Here is a 13971-nt window from a genome sequence, read left to right as displayed (position 1 = left end):
GAGGAAGGGCGGGAGCCCACTTAGTTGCAGGAGTTGCTGGAAGGTGCCTTGCTTCAAGGGATCACCTATAGAACTCAATTCAAGTGCCTTTGACTCTCGCCAGCTGGACACACAAGATAGTGGGTACTATTTGACCCATAGCTGGGACCTGATTGATGGATGCCAGTGCATATCCACATGCCAGTGCCCTGTATATCGCATCTCTGGGATCCAGGGTTCCTCCAATATTCCCTGCAGTTCAGCCGAGGGTGGTAGGGTGCCTAGTTGCCATGTGTCGCTGCAAGGAGGCACTACAGGGGCTCCTGGTAATGCAGAGGCTGTGTACTGACAGAGACTTATGCACTTGGCTCCATCTTCACAGAAAGCTAGCCAGAGGTAGTGGATCATGCAACTGCACTTGATGCATAACATCATCCTGTGACAGAGCCACTGACACATTGGATTGGGAAACAAGGTAGCAGATTGAGGATAACATGGGGATATGTGAAATTATTCATTTTGGTTGGAAGAATCGAAAAGCAGAATATTTTTTTAAAAGGCACCAGGCTAGTAAATGTTGCTACACAGAGGGATTTGAGTGTCCTTGTACATGAATCACATGCACAGCATACAGCAAGTAATTAGGAGCCAAACGGTATGAAAGCTTTTACTACAAGGGGATTGGAGTATAAGAGTGTAAGAGTAAATGTAAGAGTATAAGAATAAGGAAGAATTGTTGCAGTTATATTGGACTTTGGTGAGACCACACCTGGAGTACTGTGTCTCCTTACCTAAGGAAGGATATGTTGCACTGGAAGGGGTGCAACAAACACTCACGAGTTTGATTCCTGGGATGACTGGGCTCTTTAATGAGGCGGGATTGAGTGGAATGGCCCCAACTTCCCTGGAGTTTAAAAGAGTGAGAGGTGATATCATTGAAATTCTATGAGAGCTTGACAAGGTAGATGCTGAGAGGCTGTTTCGCCTGGCAGGAGACTCTAGAACTACGCGTCTTCGTTTTAAGATGATGTCGTACATTTAAGACTGAGAAGAAGTTTATTCACTCAGAGAGGTGTGACTCTTTGGAATTCTCTGTGCCAATGGACTGTGGATCAGTATATTCAAGATTGAGATCAATAGATGTTTTGACACTATGGGAATCAGGGGATATGATGATAGGACAGGAAAGTGGAATTGATGTGCCAGTGCAACATGATCATATTGAAAGGCAGAGCAGGTGCGAGGGACCATTTGGCCAACTCCTGCTTCTATTTCTTATGTTCCTACGTTTACTTTTGTTTTCCACTGGAAAAATGTACAGAATGAGGACCAATTTCAACCTTTAAATAGTGTGATTGCAATATTGACCACAAGACCTGTGTTACATGTGCTGCCCATGGGTTTATGCTGATGTGCTGGTCTTCACCTTACAGACAATGTATGCTCTATATATTCACAGGTGTCCATCATGAGTTTCTGCCTTTTATTCTGATGGGGAGTTTTACAGTGTTATCAGCAATTCTGACCTTGTTTCTGCCCGAAACAGTCAATATTCCTCTTCCAGACACCATTGACCAGATGCAGAAAATGAAGACGTAAGTTTGTACAGTCTTTATAATTCAGAGTTCTATCTCAGTTTTTTGCTCTGAACAGCAATTTATCTTTATTTAATGCTTTTGACGTAAAACATATCCCAAGATTCTTCACAGAGAAGAAAATGAGCAAGCATCTGTCCTTTGTGAGAGAATTAGAAGAGGCGATCAAAAGCCTGGTAGAAGGTGTGTTTTCAATATTGAGAAAGAGGCAGAGGGGATTCCAAAGAGCACTGCTGTGGCAGCTGAAGGCTCAGTCATGGAAGATGGAGTGGGGAGTGTAGGGATTGGAGAGAAGGCAGGTTCAGAGGACAAGAGGGGAATGACAATGGATTGAAAAAGGTTGCAGAGAAGGTGAAATGAAGCAGTGGAGAGATTTGTAGACAAAAATCAGAGTTTTAAATTCAATCCATTGAGGGACAAGGAGCTTGGCAATGATGGGAGGTCCTGGGTGAGTGGGACTTAGTGTAGGACAGGATGTGAATGACAGAACGTTAGATGATTTGAAGTTTATGGAGGATGAGAGGCTGGCAAGGAGGGTAGAGTATAGAGAAGACAAAATTATATTGGTAAAGATAGGTGGAAGCAGCGAATGCTGCGGAGTTGGAGATAAAGATACATAGAATTACATGGATTCTACAGCACAGAAACAGGTCATTCAGTGCAACTGGTCTATGCTGGACCAAAACAGAAAACGCTGGAAATACTCAACAGGTCAGGCAGCATCTACGGAGAGAAAAAACAAAGCTAACATTTTAGGTCTGTGATTTTTCATCAGAACTGTCCATATTGGTGTTTATGTTTCACATGAGCCTCTTCCACCTCTCTTCATCTAACCCTATCACCATACCCTTCTGTTCCTTTCTCCCTAATGTGCCTACCTGGCTTCCTCTTAAATGCTATTACACTCAACTGTTCGGTATGGTCTTGAGTTCCACATTCTAACCATTCCCTTGGCAAAGAGGTTTCTCCTGAGTTAGATAGACAGGCTATTACATATGAAACTTGGTTCTGAATCAAATAAGATGCCATGGTTCAACCAGAGCAAGTAGCCAGTGAGGAATGAGTCAATGACAAGCGTGCAACATTTTTGGTTGGAGATGGAAACAATGACTTCACTCTTGGCAATATTTATTTGGAGAAAATTCTGATTTACCTGTGAATTAATATCAGGCAGTCTGACAGCACATTGCAAAGGTCATGGGGTGCAAGAGATGGTTGAAAAGTAAAACTGGATGTCATCAGCATACATGTAGAGGCTGATTCCATGAAATGGATGATATCACTGAAGGAAAGGTTGTAGATAAGGAAGAGGAGCGGGTGATAAGGCGAAATCCTCTGGGAAATTCCGAGGTGGCTGTGGGAAAGCTGGAGGAGAAGCTATTGCTGAAGATGAGTTAATTTTTTTTAGGACAGTTAGGAGTGCACTCGCTGGAGAATGAACTGTCGGTGTTTTCTTTTTATCCATTTGGGGGATGTGGGCGTCGCTGGCTAGGACAGTGTTTATTGCCCATCCCTAATTGCCCTTGACAAGGTGGTGGTGAGCTGCCTCCTTGAACCACTGCAGTCCTTGGGGTGTAGGTACACCAACAGTGCTGTTAGGAAGGGAAGATAATGAAGGAGATGACATGATTCATCATGCTGCGGTAATGTCAAGGAGGACAAGGAAAGATAATTCCTCGTGATCATAGTCACAGAGGCAGTGCCTTTGACCAGAGTGATTTCGGTGTTGGGAGCAAAGCAGAAACATACTGAAAGGAATCAAATAGGAAATTGTGGGAAAGGTAACCACCATTACTGGGAGAAGACAATATGTTGAAGTAGCTTGGATAAGGGGAATAGGTCAGAAATTGAATAGAGATTGAAGGGGACAGAGAAATGAAGCTCAGTATTTGATGATGTTTTTGAAAGGACAGTGTGTGAACAGAGTGAACTATTACAATGTTGATGAACATTGGCACTAGGGAATATGGTGGCCAGAAACAGAGTGAAGAGAAGAATAGGGGGAAGGAGATGGGTCTTGTAAATGAGCTGGGGCTCCATAAAATCTCATCACTGTAACTCCCGTTAGCGTATTATTTTACGATATATTGTCTCTAGTTTCAGAGCTAAGTTGCCAGGACAGTGAGTGATGATGGGATATTTGGCTGTTGGAGCTGACTCAAAGTCCACACTTTACTTTCGAGCAGAGATCCCTAGAGAACCTGACTGCATGCACACCACCTGCAACAACCAGCACCCCACAATCCCCCACCCTTGCTCCACACCCCCACCTTCCAGGGACCATTAGGGTGTCAATTCTGATTGGACATATTTCTGGAAGTTCCATCATGTGACCTCCTGCTTCCATCCAGTCAAATAGCCTTTTATCCCCATCTCCAATGTTTTTTTATAATTTTTATAATTAATATGAAAGAAGAAAAAAGTGTCAGCAGTGACTTAGTTGGGAGCATTCTCATCTTTGAGTCAGAGGGATGCAGGTTCAAGTCCTGCCCTAGAGACTTAACGGATTATCTGCTCATTATCGCACTGCTGTTTTTCGGAGCTTGCTGTGTGCAAATTGGCTTCGATAATCCCCGCATTAAAAAATAAACAGTGACTACACTTCAAAAATTCTCCATTGGCTTTGGGGCATCCTGAGGTCATAGAAGACATTATATAAACGTAAATTTTTCTTTTATAACTGACAAAGTGTTCAAAGAAAGTGAAAACATATTCTAATTGTTTTAATGCCCCTGTTATTTTTACTCATGTTACTTGCAGCAGTGGTCAGGAGTTTCTTGTTTAGTCCCTGAAGACTGCAGGATATTCCTGGAGGGTTGACAACTCTGGGGTGCACTGATGCTAAATAGCAGCAACTCCACAAGAATTTCAGATTATTTAACACAGCACAGATCTGTCATTGAACTTATGATCACCTGATCTGTAGGTCTCAATACCACAACTTACAGATTTATTTGCATAACAAGGGCATTATCGATTATAGCAGGAATGAGGTACCATCTGGAATTCCTGCAACATTGCTTTCAAAACATATTAACAGTTCGACAAGGAAAATAAGCTGAACACATATATCAGCTTGATGTGTCTTAATGACTTAACTCCAATACATTTTCCACTCCATCTACCCATTTAGTGTTGAATGTGACTATTTTATGCTTGTGCCCCCTGTGTAGTGATTTGAGATTGATTTTTCCCGTTAGTCTGAGCTTGATTGAAATGTGTGGATCAAATTTTTTGCAATGCGCTGACCTTTTAAATTTTTTGATGTGGTAACTTTAATGTGGTTGACTTCTGCACGACCTGTGTGGGAACTTGCCGTACAGCTTAGAGGGAACATTCATGTTGATCCCACAGGTACAAGGTTTCTTTACCATTTTCTCTGGCATCCCAGCATGTTTTGCGACTAGCAATCTGTGGCACAGCAATACCTTGATACATTAGCAAACTCCATTATCATATTATCTGGCACTAAACCTTTTTGAATTATTGAAATAAACCAATCTGGTATGAAATGAGTGTCTGTATCTATCCAGTGAAATGTGATGGGCAATTTTCAGTGCATTCTTTATGACGGTGGTGCTTTTGATTTGATTGCAGGTTCAAATGTAGCAACACTCACAGAAATAACGACCATTCTTATAAATGTGGAAATACTGGAGAAAACAATATGGTGATCAATAAAAAGGAGGAAATTTAACTCAGCTCTGGCCACAACAACAACGGAGAAATGGACAATTGATCGTTTCTTTCAAGTTTATGTCATTATCTCTTATTGAAATATATTTAGCAATACAATTGAGATACTCAGGGACCACTGTCAAATATTCAAATCAACATGATGCTGCACCATTTTATCTTTCTTACATTTTCTCATGTTCATTTGGAACTGATAATATAGGCTCATGTAACACAAAACATTGTGCCACAATTTGGGCTATAAGTGTATTATGGGGTCGATTTTGACATTTAGACAATAGCTAACGGAGCGTGCTGGCTGGCCAGTCACCCATACCTGCAGAGAAGATAGAGTCATAGAGTCGTACAGCATAGAAACAGGCCCTTCGGCCCACCACGTCCATGCCGCCCATATTGCCTATCTATACTAATCCCACCTGCCGACATTCATTCCATATCCCTCGATGCCTTGCTCATTCAAGTACCTGTCCAGATGCCTCTTAAATGTCGCTACTGTTCCTGCCTCCACCACCTCCTCAGGCAGCTAATTCCAGATACCCACTATTCTTTGTGTGAAAAATTTACCCCTTTGATCCCCTTTAAACCTCCTCCCTCTCACCTTAAATCTATGCCCTCTAGTTTTAGTCACCCTTACCATGGGAAACAGACTTTGGCTATCTACCCTATCTATGCTTCTCAGAATTTTATGTCCCCTCTATCATGTCCCCTCTCAGCCTTCTTTGCTCCAGGGAAAACAGACACAGCCTATCCAATCTCTCTTTATAACTCAAGCCCTCCAAACCAGGCAACATCCTTGTAAATCTTTTCTGCACCCTCTCTAGCTTAATCACATCTTTCCTGTAGTGCGGCGACCAGAACTGCACACAGTACTCCAAATGCGGCCTAACCAACGTTATGTACAACTGTAACATGACGTCCCAACTCTTGTACTCAATGCCTCGGCCGATGAAGGCAAGCATGCCATTCACTTTCTTCACCACCCTGTCTACCTGTGTTACCACTTTCAGGGAACTATGCACTTTCACCCCAAGGTCTCTCTGCTCAACAACACTCCCCAGGGCCCTGCCATTCACTGTAAATGTCCTGCCCTGGTTTAACTTCCCAAAATGCATCACTCCACACTTGTCTGCATTAAATTCCATTTGCCAATCCCCTTACCCACTTTCCCAGTTGATCGATATCCTGTTTTAACCTTAAACAACCTTCTTCATTGTCCACCATACCACCAATTTTGGTGTCATCTGCAAACTTACTAATCATGCCCTTTACATTCACATCCAAGTCATTAATATATATGGCAAACAACAGAGGGCCCAGCACTGATCCCTGTGGCACACCACTGGTCACCGGCCTCCAATCTGAAAAAAAACCCCTCCACTACCACCCTCTGCCTCCTATCACCAAGCCAATTTTGTATCCAATTTGCTAGCTCACCCTGGATCCCATGTGCAGCTGCAGCTGCAATTTTAAGCTGCTGGCCTCATTAACAACCAGACACTGCGCTGTGAGGCACCAAGGTGCATCCCATCAGTTTGTGGCCTCCCACTATGGGTTGACCCGGTCATCAGTAACGTTCTGGAAGTTGTGCTAAAATCACACAGTGTGGGGTTACAGGGCGGGAGCTGCTCAAATTATTTCTGTGGGATCTTGAGGAGCATTCCTGCTCCTTTTCACCTGTGAAAAATAACAGCAAAGTTACCTTGGCTGGAACTCATCAGCTCCCATCTCCTGTGGCACAATCTTTGGCCAATTCCAATCTAGAAAGGCAATTGTGATCCTAGGACTTATAATTTACATACTAAAAGGAACCTATCACCAAAAACAAGCAGCAGATTCGGAAACCCAATAGTAGGCTCTGTTCAAATGTCGCCAGCCTCTTCATTGGTATTAATCGGTCAGTAAGGCTGCCAATTTCATCTTGTGTCCTTCACTACCCTGTTATTGCTCGGCAATAGAAGTGACCATTGACCCGATATAGAACATATCCTCTCTCTTGTTTCTCTTCCAGGAGAGCAATTTTGCCAAAGTCCATGAAGCAAATAGCAGCACCAAACCAGTGCCTTCCTTTTAGCTAATACTGTTAGCTATTGCTGACAACCATTAATCGAGCTCCATTCCTCCAACTTGAGTCCAAGCTCCCACTGCTGGTATAAAATGGGAAATAGATCATCGGGTTAAATGCAGAGATTTAAAATCAGCAGTGGGGATAAGGACTGAAATTGAGAGAAATGGTTATCTTTTATATAGCACAATATTGGAGAAATGGAGCAATAGAGGATAAAAAAATATTCTTATTGAAATGATAAAGAAAAGGAAATATTGCATTTGTGACTAATAACATGCAAGTGAGAATTTTGGTGGGGAAGAAGCATTATAATTTTGTCCATTATTTTGGATAGAAGTTTAGGGATTATTTTACAAATGGTGCAAATTAAAATTGGGTATTTTTGGTACCTTTTTTGAACATAAATCATACTCCAGAGCAAAATCTGGACAATATGTCTGCATTCATTGTGAATTGTGAATGCAATCATTGATGTTCAGTTTCGTTATACTGCAATATTATTTTTTCAGAAATATTTCTTTTGCTTGCTGATCACATGATTACAATTAATTTCCTTGTTGTAAAGTGTGATTATTAAATCTACAATTATGGATTGATGATTGTGAATATTAAGTCTGTAATGGAGGGTTATGGCTGGTAATCTAAATTGCATGATTCAGACGTGAGTGATTTATGGAATTCACTGAAACCTCATGTATGACCATATATGAACATATGAATTGGGAGCAGGAATAGACCCTTTGGCCCCTTCAAGCCTACTCCACCATTTAATAAGATTGTGGCCTCAACTCCACTTTCCTGCCTACCCAGATACCCTTTGACTCCCTTGTTAGTCAATAATTTATCTACCTCTACCTTAAAGATATTTAAAGACCCTGCCTCCATTGCTGTCTGGGGAAGAGAGTTCCAAAGACCCACAACCCTCTGAGAGAAAAAATGTCTCCTGATCTCCATCTTAAATGGGTGACCCCTTATTTTTAAACTGCGTTCCTAGTTCTAGTCTCCTACAAGGGGAAACATCCTTTCAGCAACCACCCTGTCAAGTCCTCTCAGGATCTTTTGTGTTTCAATAAGATCACCTCTCATTCTTCTAGACTTCAATGTATACAGACCCAACCTGTGCAATCTTTCTTTATAAGATAACCCCGCCATCCCAGGTATCAGTCGAGTGAACCTTCCCTGAACTGCCTCTAACACATTTATATCCTTTCTTGAATAAAGAGACCAAAACTGTACACAGTACTCCAGATGTGGTCTCACCAATAGCCGATACAATTGTAGCAAAACATCTCTACATTTATATGCCATCCCCCTTGCAATAAATGACAACAATCTATTTGCCTTCCTAATCACTTGCTGTATTTGCATACCAACATTTTGTGATTCATGTACCAGGACATCCAGATCCCTCAGTATCTCAGAGTTCTGCAATCTCTTTTCATTTAAGACTTCTTTACTATTCTTCGTGCCAAAGTGAATATGTTCACATTTTCCCACATTTTACTCCATTTGGCAATATTTTTCCCACTCACTTAACCTATCTATATCCCTTTGTAGCCTCCTTATGTCCTCTTCACAACTTACTTTCCTACCTATCTTTGTGTAATCAGCAAATTTAGCAACCATACCTTTGGTCCCTTCATCCAAGCCATTGATATAGATTGTAAATAGTTGAGGTCCCAGCACTGATCCCTGTGGCACTCCACTCATCATGCCTTGCCAACGCGAAAATGACTCATTTTTGCCGACTCTCTGTTTCCTGTTAGCTAACCAATCCTCTAGTCATGCTGATATGTTACCCCCAACGCCATGAGCTCTTATTTTGCATAGTAATCTTTGATATGGCACCTTGTCAAATGCCTTCTGGAAATCTAAGTATAGCACATCCATAGGTTCCCCATTATTCACATTGTTTGTTACTTCCTCGAAGAACTCCAATAAATTAGTCAAACGTGATTTCTCTTTTTTAAAACCATGTTAACTCTGCCTGATTACATTGATATGTTCTCAGTGCCCCAGTATAACCTCCTTAATAATAGATTCTAGGCATTTTCCCTATGGCAGATGTTAAGCTAACTTGCCTGTAGTTTCCTGCTTTCAGTCTCCCTCCTTTCTTGAATCGAGGAGTCATATTCACTATTTTCCAATCTGATGGGCCCTTTCCAGAATCTAGGGAATTTTGGAAAATTAAAACCAATGAAGTCCATTGGGACCTGGGGACATGCCAACTTTTAGTTCAAATAATTTTTTCAGTACCTTTTCCCTGGTGATTGTAATTGTTTTAAGTTCATCCCTCCATTTCACCTCCTAATTCACAATTATTTCTGGGATGTTATGTATCCTCTGCAGTGAAGACAAATCCAAAATATCTGTTCAACTCACCCACCATCTCCTTATTTTCCATTATTAATTCCCCAGACTCACTCTCTAGAGGACCAACAATCACTTTACTTACTCTTTTTATTTTTAAATACCTGTAGAAACTCTTAGTATCCATTCTTATATTTCGAGCTAGCTTTTTTTCGTACTCTAATTTCTCCCTCCTTATTAACCATTTAGTCATTCTTTGCTGTTCTTTGTATTCTGCCCAATCTCTGACCTGCCACTTTTCTTCATAGAATTATATGATTTTTCTTTCAATTTGATACTATCTTTAACTTCCTTAGTTAGCCACGGATGGAGCATCTTTCCCTTAGTCTTTCTTTCTTACTGAAATGTACCTTTTCTTAGTATTCTGAAATATCTCCTTAAACGTCAGCACTGCATCTCTACTGAACTATCGCTTAACCTAATTTATCAGTTTATTTTAGCCAGCTCTGCCTTCATGCCCTCATAATAACCCCTATTTAAGTTTAAAACACATCTTAGATTCGTCCTTCTCTCCCTGAAACGAAATGTGAAAATCGATCACATTTTGATCACTGCTACTTAGGGGCGTCTTCACTATGAGGTCATTAATTAATCCTGTATCATTGCACAGTACCAGATCCAGGATAGCCTGCTCTCTGGTTGGCTCTAGAATGTGCTGCTCCAAGAAACTGTCATGAAAACACTCTTTGATCTCATCATCCAGGCTACATTTGCCAATCTGATTCGTCCAATCTTTATGTAGATTAAAATCATCCATGATTACCATTGCACATTTCTCACAAATCCCCATTATTTTATCCTGTATACCCTGTTCGACAGTGTGGTTACTCTTAGGAGGCCTATAAACAACACCCACAAGTGACTTCTTACCTTTACTATTTCTCATCTCTACCCAAACTGATGATACATCTTGATTTCCAGAACTAAGGTCATCTCTCTCCCCATTGTACCAATGTCATCCTTAATTAACAGAGCTACCCCTCCACCTTTACCTAGTTTCCTGTCCTTCCTAAATGTCATGTACCCTTGAACATTCAGGTCCCATTCTTTGTCATCTTACAGCCATGTCTCTGTGATGGCTTTCAGATCATACATATTTGTTCCGCTGTCAATTCATCAGCTTTGTTACGAATTCTACATGCATTCAGATATAGAGGGCTGGATTTTACCTTAGGTGAATGGGAATTCGGTGGCGAACCCACTTCCGCCTAGCCTGGGGATCCATCCCGCATTTTACAGGTCCCCGGGCTTTTATTGTCCCGAGGTGGGACTTCCACCCGCTTGAGGGAGGAGGTCCTGCCTCATTGAGCTGCCAGCCAATCAGCGGGCCAGCAGCTCTTAGTCCTAGCAGCACCACCGGGAATGGTGGCCACTGCTGGGACTGCAGCCCAGCCGACACCATGGGGTCAGGAGTGAAGGTAAGTTGGGCATGCCTCACCAGGGGGATCGGTCGTTCCCTGATGAGGCTGGAGTGGTCGTTTGGGAGGAGGGTGCGTCTTGGGTCCCAGAGGTGGGTTGGGAGGCGGGGACGGCCCTCAAATGGGCACCCTGTGCCCGACAGCCACGGTCCCCCCTCCCCCGGCACGCTGGGTGGCCTTTCACGTCCCCAGCATACCCGCTTGCCATGGGTAAAATACCCATGGAGGTGGGCGAGGGTCCTTAAGTGGCCACTTAAGGGCCTTGATTGGCCTTGGGAGGGAAGGCCGTTTCCTCCCACTACCCGACCACTGTAAATTTGACCGGAGATGGGAGCGGGGCAGGTAGGCCTCCCAGAGCCTCCCGCTTAATTTTACACCTGCCCCACACCCCCATCCGACCCACTGGGGTGACATGAACCTCAGTCCCCAGCCTTTAGTTCTGACATTTTACTATTTTTGTAACCTCTAGTCTTATCTGCTGGTGCACTCTTGAGTTTATACACTCTGTCCCTTCCTACCACACTCTGACCATCATTTCCCCTATTGCTACCTTGCTCTCTTGCCTTGTCTGCTCTACTTATTTATCACATCTTCTCAATCCTGATCCCTCGCTCCCAATATTTAGTTTTCAGCTCTCTCCACTGCCCTAGTTATACTACCTGCCAGAAGACTGGTCCCATCAGGGTTCAGGTGAAGGCTGCCACAACAGTACAGCTCCCACTTTCCTCAGTACTGGTGCCAGTGCCCCACGAATTGAAACCCTGCCACACCAATTCTGCCACACCAATCTTTGAGCCACGCATTTAACTCTCTAATTTTATTTATCCAATGCAAATTTGCTCGTGGCTCAGGTAATAATCCAGAGATCATTACCTTTGAGGTCTTGCTTTTTAATTTAGACCCTGGCTGCTCATACTCCCTCAGCAGACCCTCTTTCCTAGTTCTACCTATGTCGTTGGTACCTACATGGACCACAACCACTGGATTCTCCCCCTCCCACTCAAGATGTCTCGAACTCTGGCACCGGGCAGGCAACACAGCTGTCTAGACTCTTACTCTCGACTACAGAGAACTGTGTCTATTCCCTGACTATGCTATCCCTACTATTACTACATTCCTATTAACTCCCCCCTCTTGAATGGCTTCCCATGCCATGATGCCATGGTCAGTTCGCTCATCCATCTTGCAGCTCCTGCTTCTATCCATACAGGTTTCAAGAACCTTGAACCTGTTCAACAATTACAAAGGCTGAAGCTCCGCCCCTTCTACATTCTGGGTCCCCATACCTGCCTCACTTGCAGTCATACAATCCTGTCCCTGCTCATGGACTAAATCAGAAGACCTTATCTGAAGGGATGTGACTGCCTAATGGTACAAAGTTTCCAGGTAACTTTTCCCCTCCCTGATGTGTCGCAGTGTCTGCAGCTCGGCCTCCAGCTCATAAACCCTGAGCCAAAGTTCCTGCAGCTGCAGACATTTACTGCAGACGTTTTTGCCATGGATCACAGTGGCATCCAGAAGCTCCCACATCATGCAGTCAAAACACATCGCCTGCTCTGCCATTTTTATTGTGTGATAATTCATTTATTTTTACTTAATTCACTTATAATTAATAAATCCTACTTTCCCAATAAGCTTTATTACTACTAGTAAACTTTACTAATATTAATAAAACCTTACAATTACTGATAAATGACCTGAGTTTTGAAAGATAAATGAGCAAAATAGCAAAATACTCACCAGTCAATCAACATACGACTTTCCTGTGATGTCGCATCTCGCGTTCCGGCTCTGTTCTTAAACTCTCTCTCCTGCTGTGCTCTTGATTTTATTCAATATTTAATTTCCTTTATTCAAATGCTAATGATAATTGAGATCATAATTCCATGAGGTTTTCCATTAATATTAAGTTATCATACAATTCACATGTTGTTCAAAAACTGGTCTAGATGATGGAGCAGGGAGCTTGGGCTGAATAGCTTTGTTATGTTGTAAGTAAGTGAACCTGCACCTCCCCTCTTATACTTTAACTCTAAAGTCTGACCTGAACCCATCCTGGTGAGGATAATGGTCAAGGCTCACGACTCAGTACGCTCGGTATTCTTTTCAAAGTTTATTGCATCAGTGATAACTTACAAACATCAGTACCCTTGCTTAAAAACAACCTTAAAAATGACACTTGCTTAAAACCTATTTCTTTTCTAACCTTTGCCAGTTCTGATGAAAGGTCACAAACCTGGAATGTTAACTTTGCTTCTGTTTCCACAGAAGCTGCCAGACCTGCTAAGTATTTCCAGCACTTTTTGTTTTTATTTAACATCAATACCCTGCTCCCTTCAAGTTCAAGCAATACAAACATTAGTGCGCCCCTTCCTTCAAGTTGAATCAATACTCACAAACACTGCCCCATAATTCTGAATTGCACTCACCCTGTCGATCACTCAGAGGAGTACGTTCCCATCTGTGTGGATGATCAATCACGCCCGCAGTTACCTTGCAAGGTGCTGACATCGTCCCTGAACATGCACTTCTTATAGTATAAAAATCACACCATGACAATGATTGATGTAAACCCCTCCCGCTGTTGATTTAACTTATTAAATCTTGCAACAATTCTCCATCCTGTGTTTGTGAATAGCCCATTAACATATGAAGGTGTTTCAATGGGTAAGATTCTGGCTTACCAGCATCATCAGATTGCTGAATGAGTTTCACCCTAATGGAACAGCTGTTTGGGAGTAGCATTTCCAAGGGATGTGAGTATCTACCCAGACATACTGGAACATACAGCTCATTAGCTTGTAAGTGCTATTTAAAGTTGACTATACGAGATCAATAGTTGACTTTA

The 13971-nt window shown here is 42.4% G+C and overlaps 1 protein-coding gene across 2 annotated transcripts in view; it reads left to right on the top strand.

The window, feature by feature from the left end:
- LOC137375966 (organic cation/carnitine transporter 2-like) overlaps positions 1 to 13738 on the top strand; it is a 158117-nt gene extending 144379 nt beyond the window's left edge. For both annotated transcript variants that reach the window (XM_068043771.1, XM_068043772.1), the window contains exons 9-10: positions 1439 to 1574; positions 5172 to 13738. In XM_068043771.1, coding sequence (XP_067899872.1) covers positions 1439 to 1574; positions 5172 to 5271 — 236 coding nt within the window. In that variant the 3' untranslated portion in view covers positions 5272 to 13738. The remainder of the gene's footprint in view (positions 1 to 1438; positions 1575 to 5171) is intronic.
- The last annotated feature ends 233 nt before the right edge of the window (positions 13739 to 13971 follow it).

Source organism: Heterodontus francisci, chromosome 12 (assembly GCF_036365525.1).
Source record: "Heterodontus francisci isolate sHetFra1 chromosome 12, sHetFra1.hap1, whole genome shotgun sequence".
Classification (NCBI taxonomy): Eukaryota; Metazoa; Chordata; class Chondrichthyes; order Heterodontiformes; family Heterodontidae; genus Heterodontus; species Heterodontus francisci.
The sequence above is the reverse complement of the archived record's forward strand: the minus strand, read 5'-3'. Positions and strand labels throughout refer to the sequence as shown.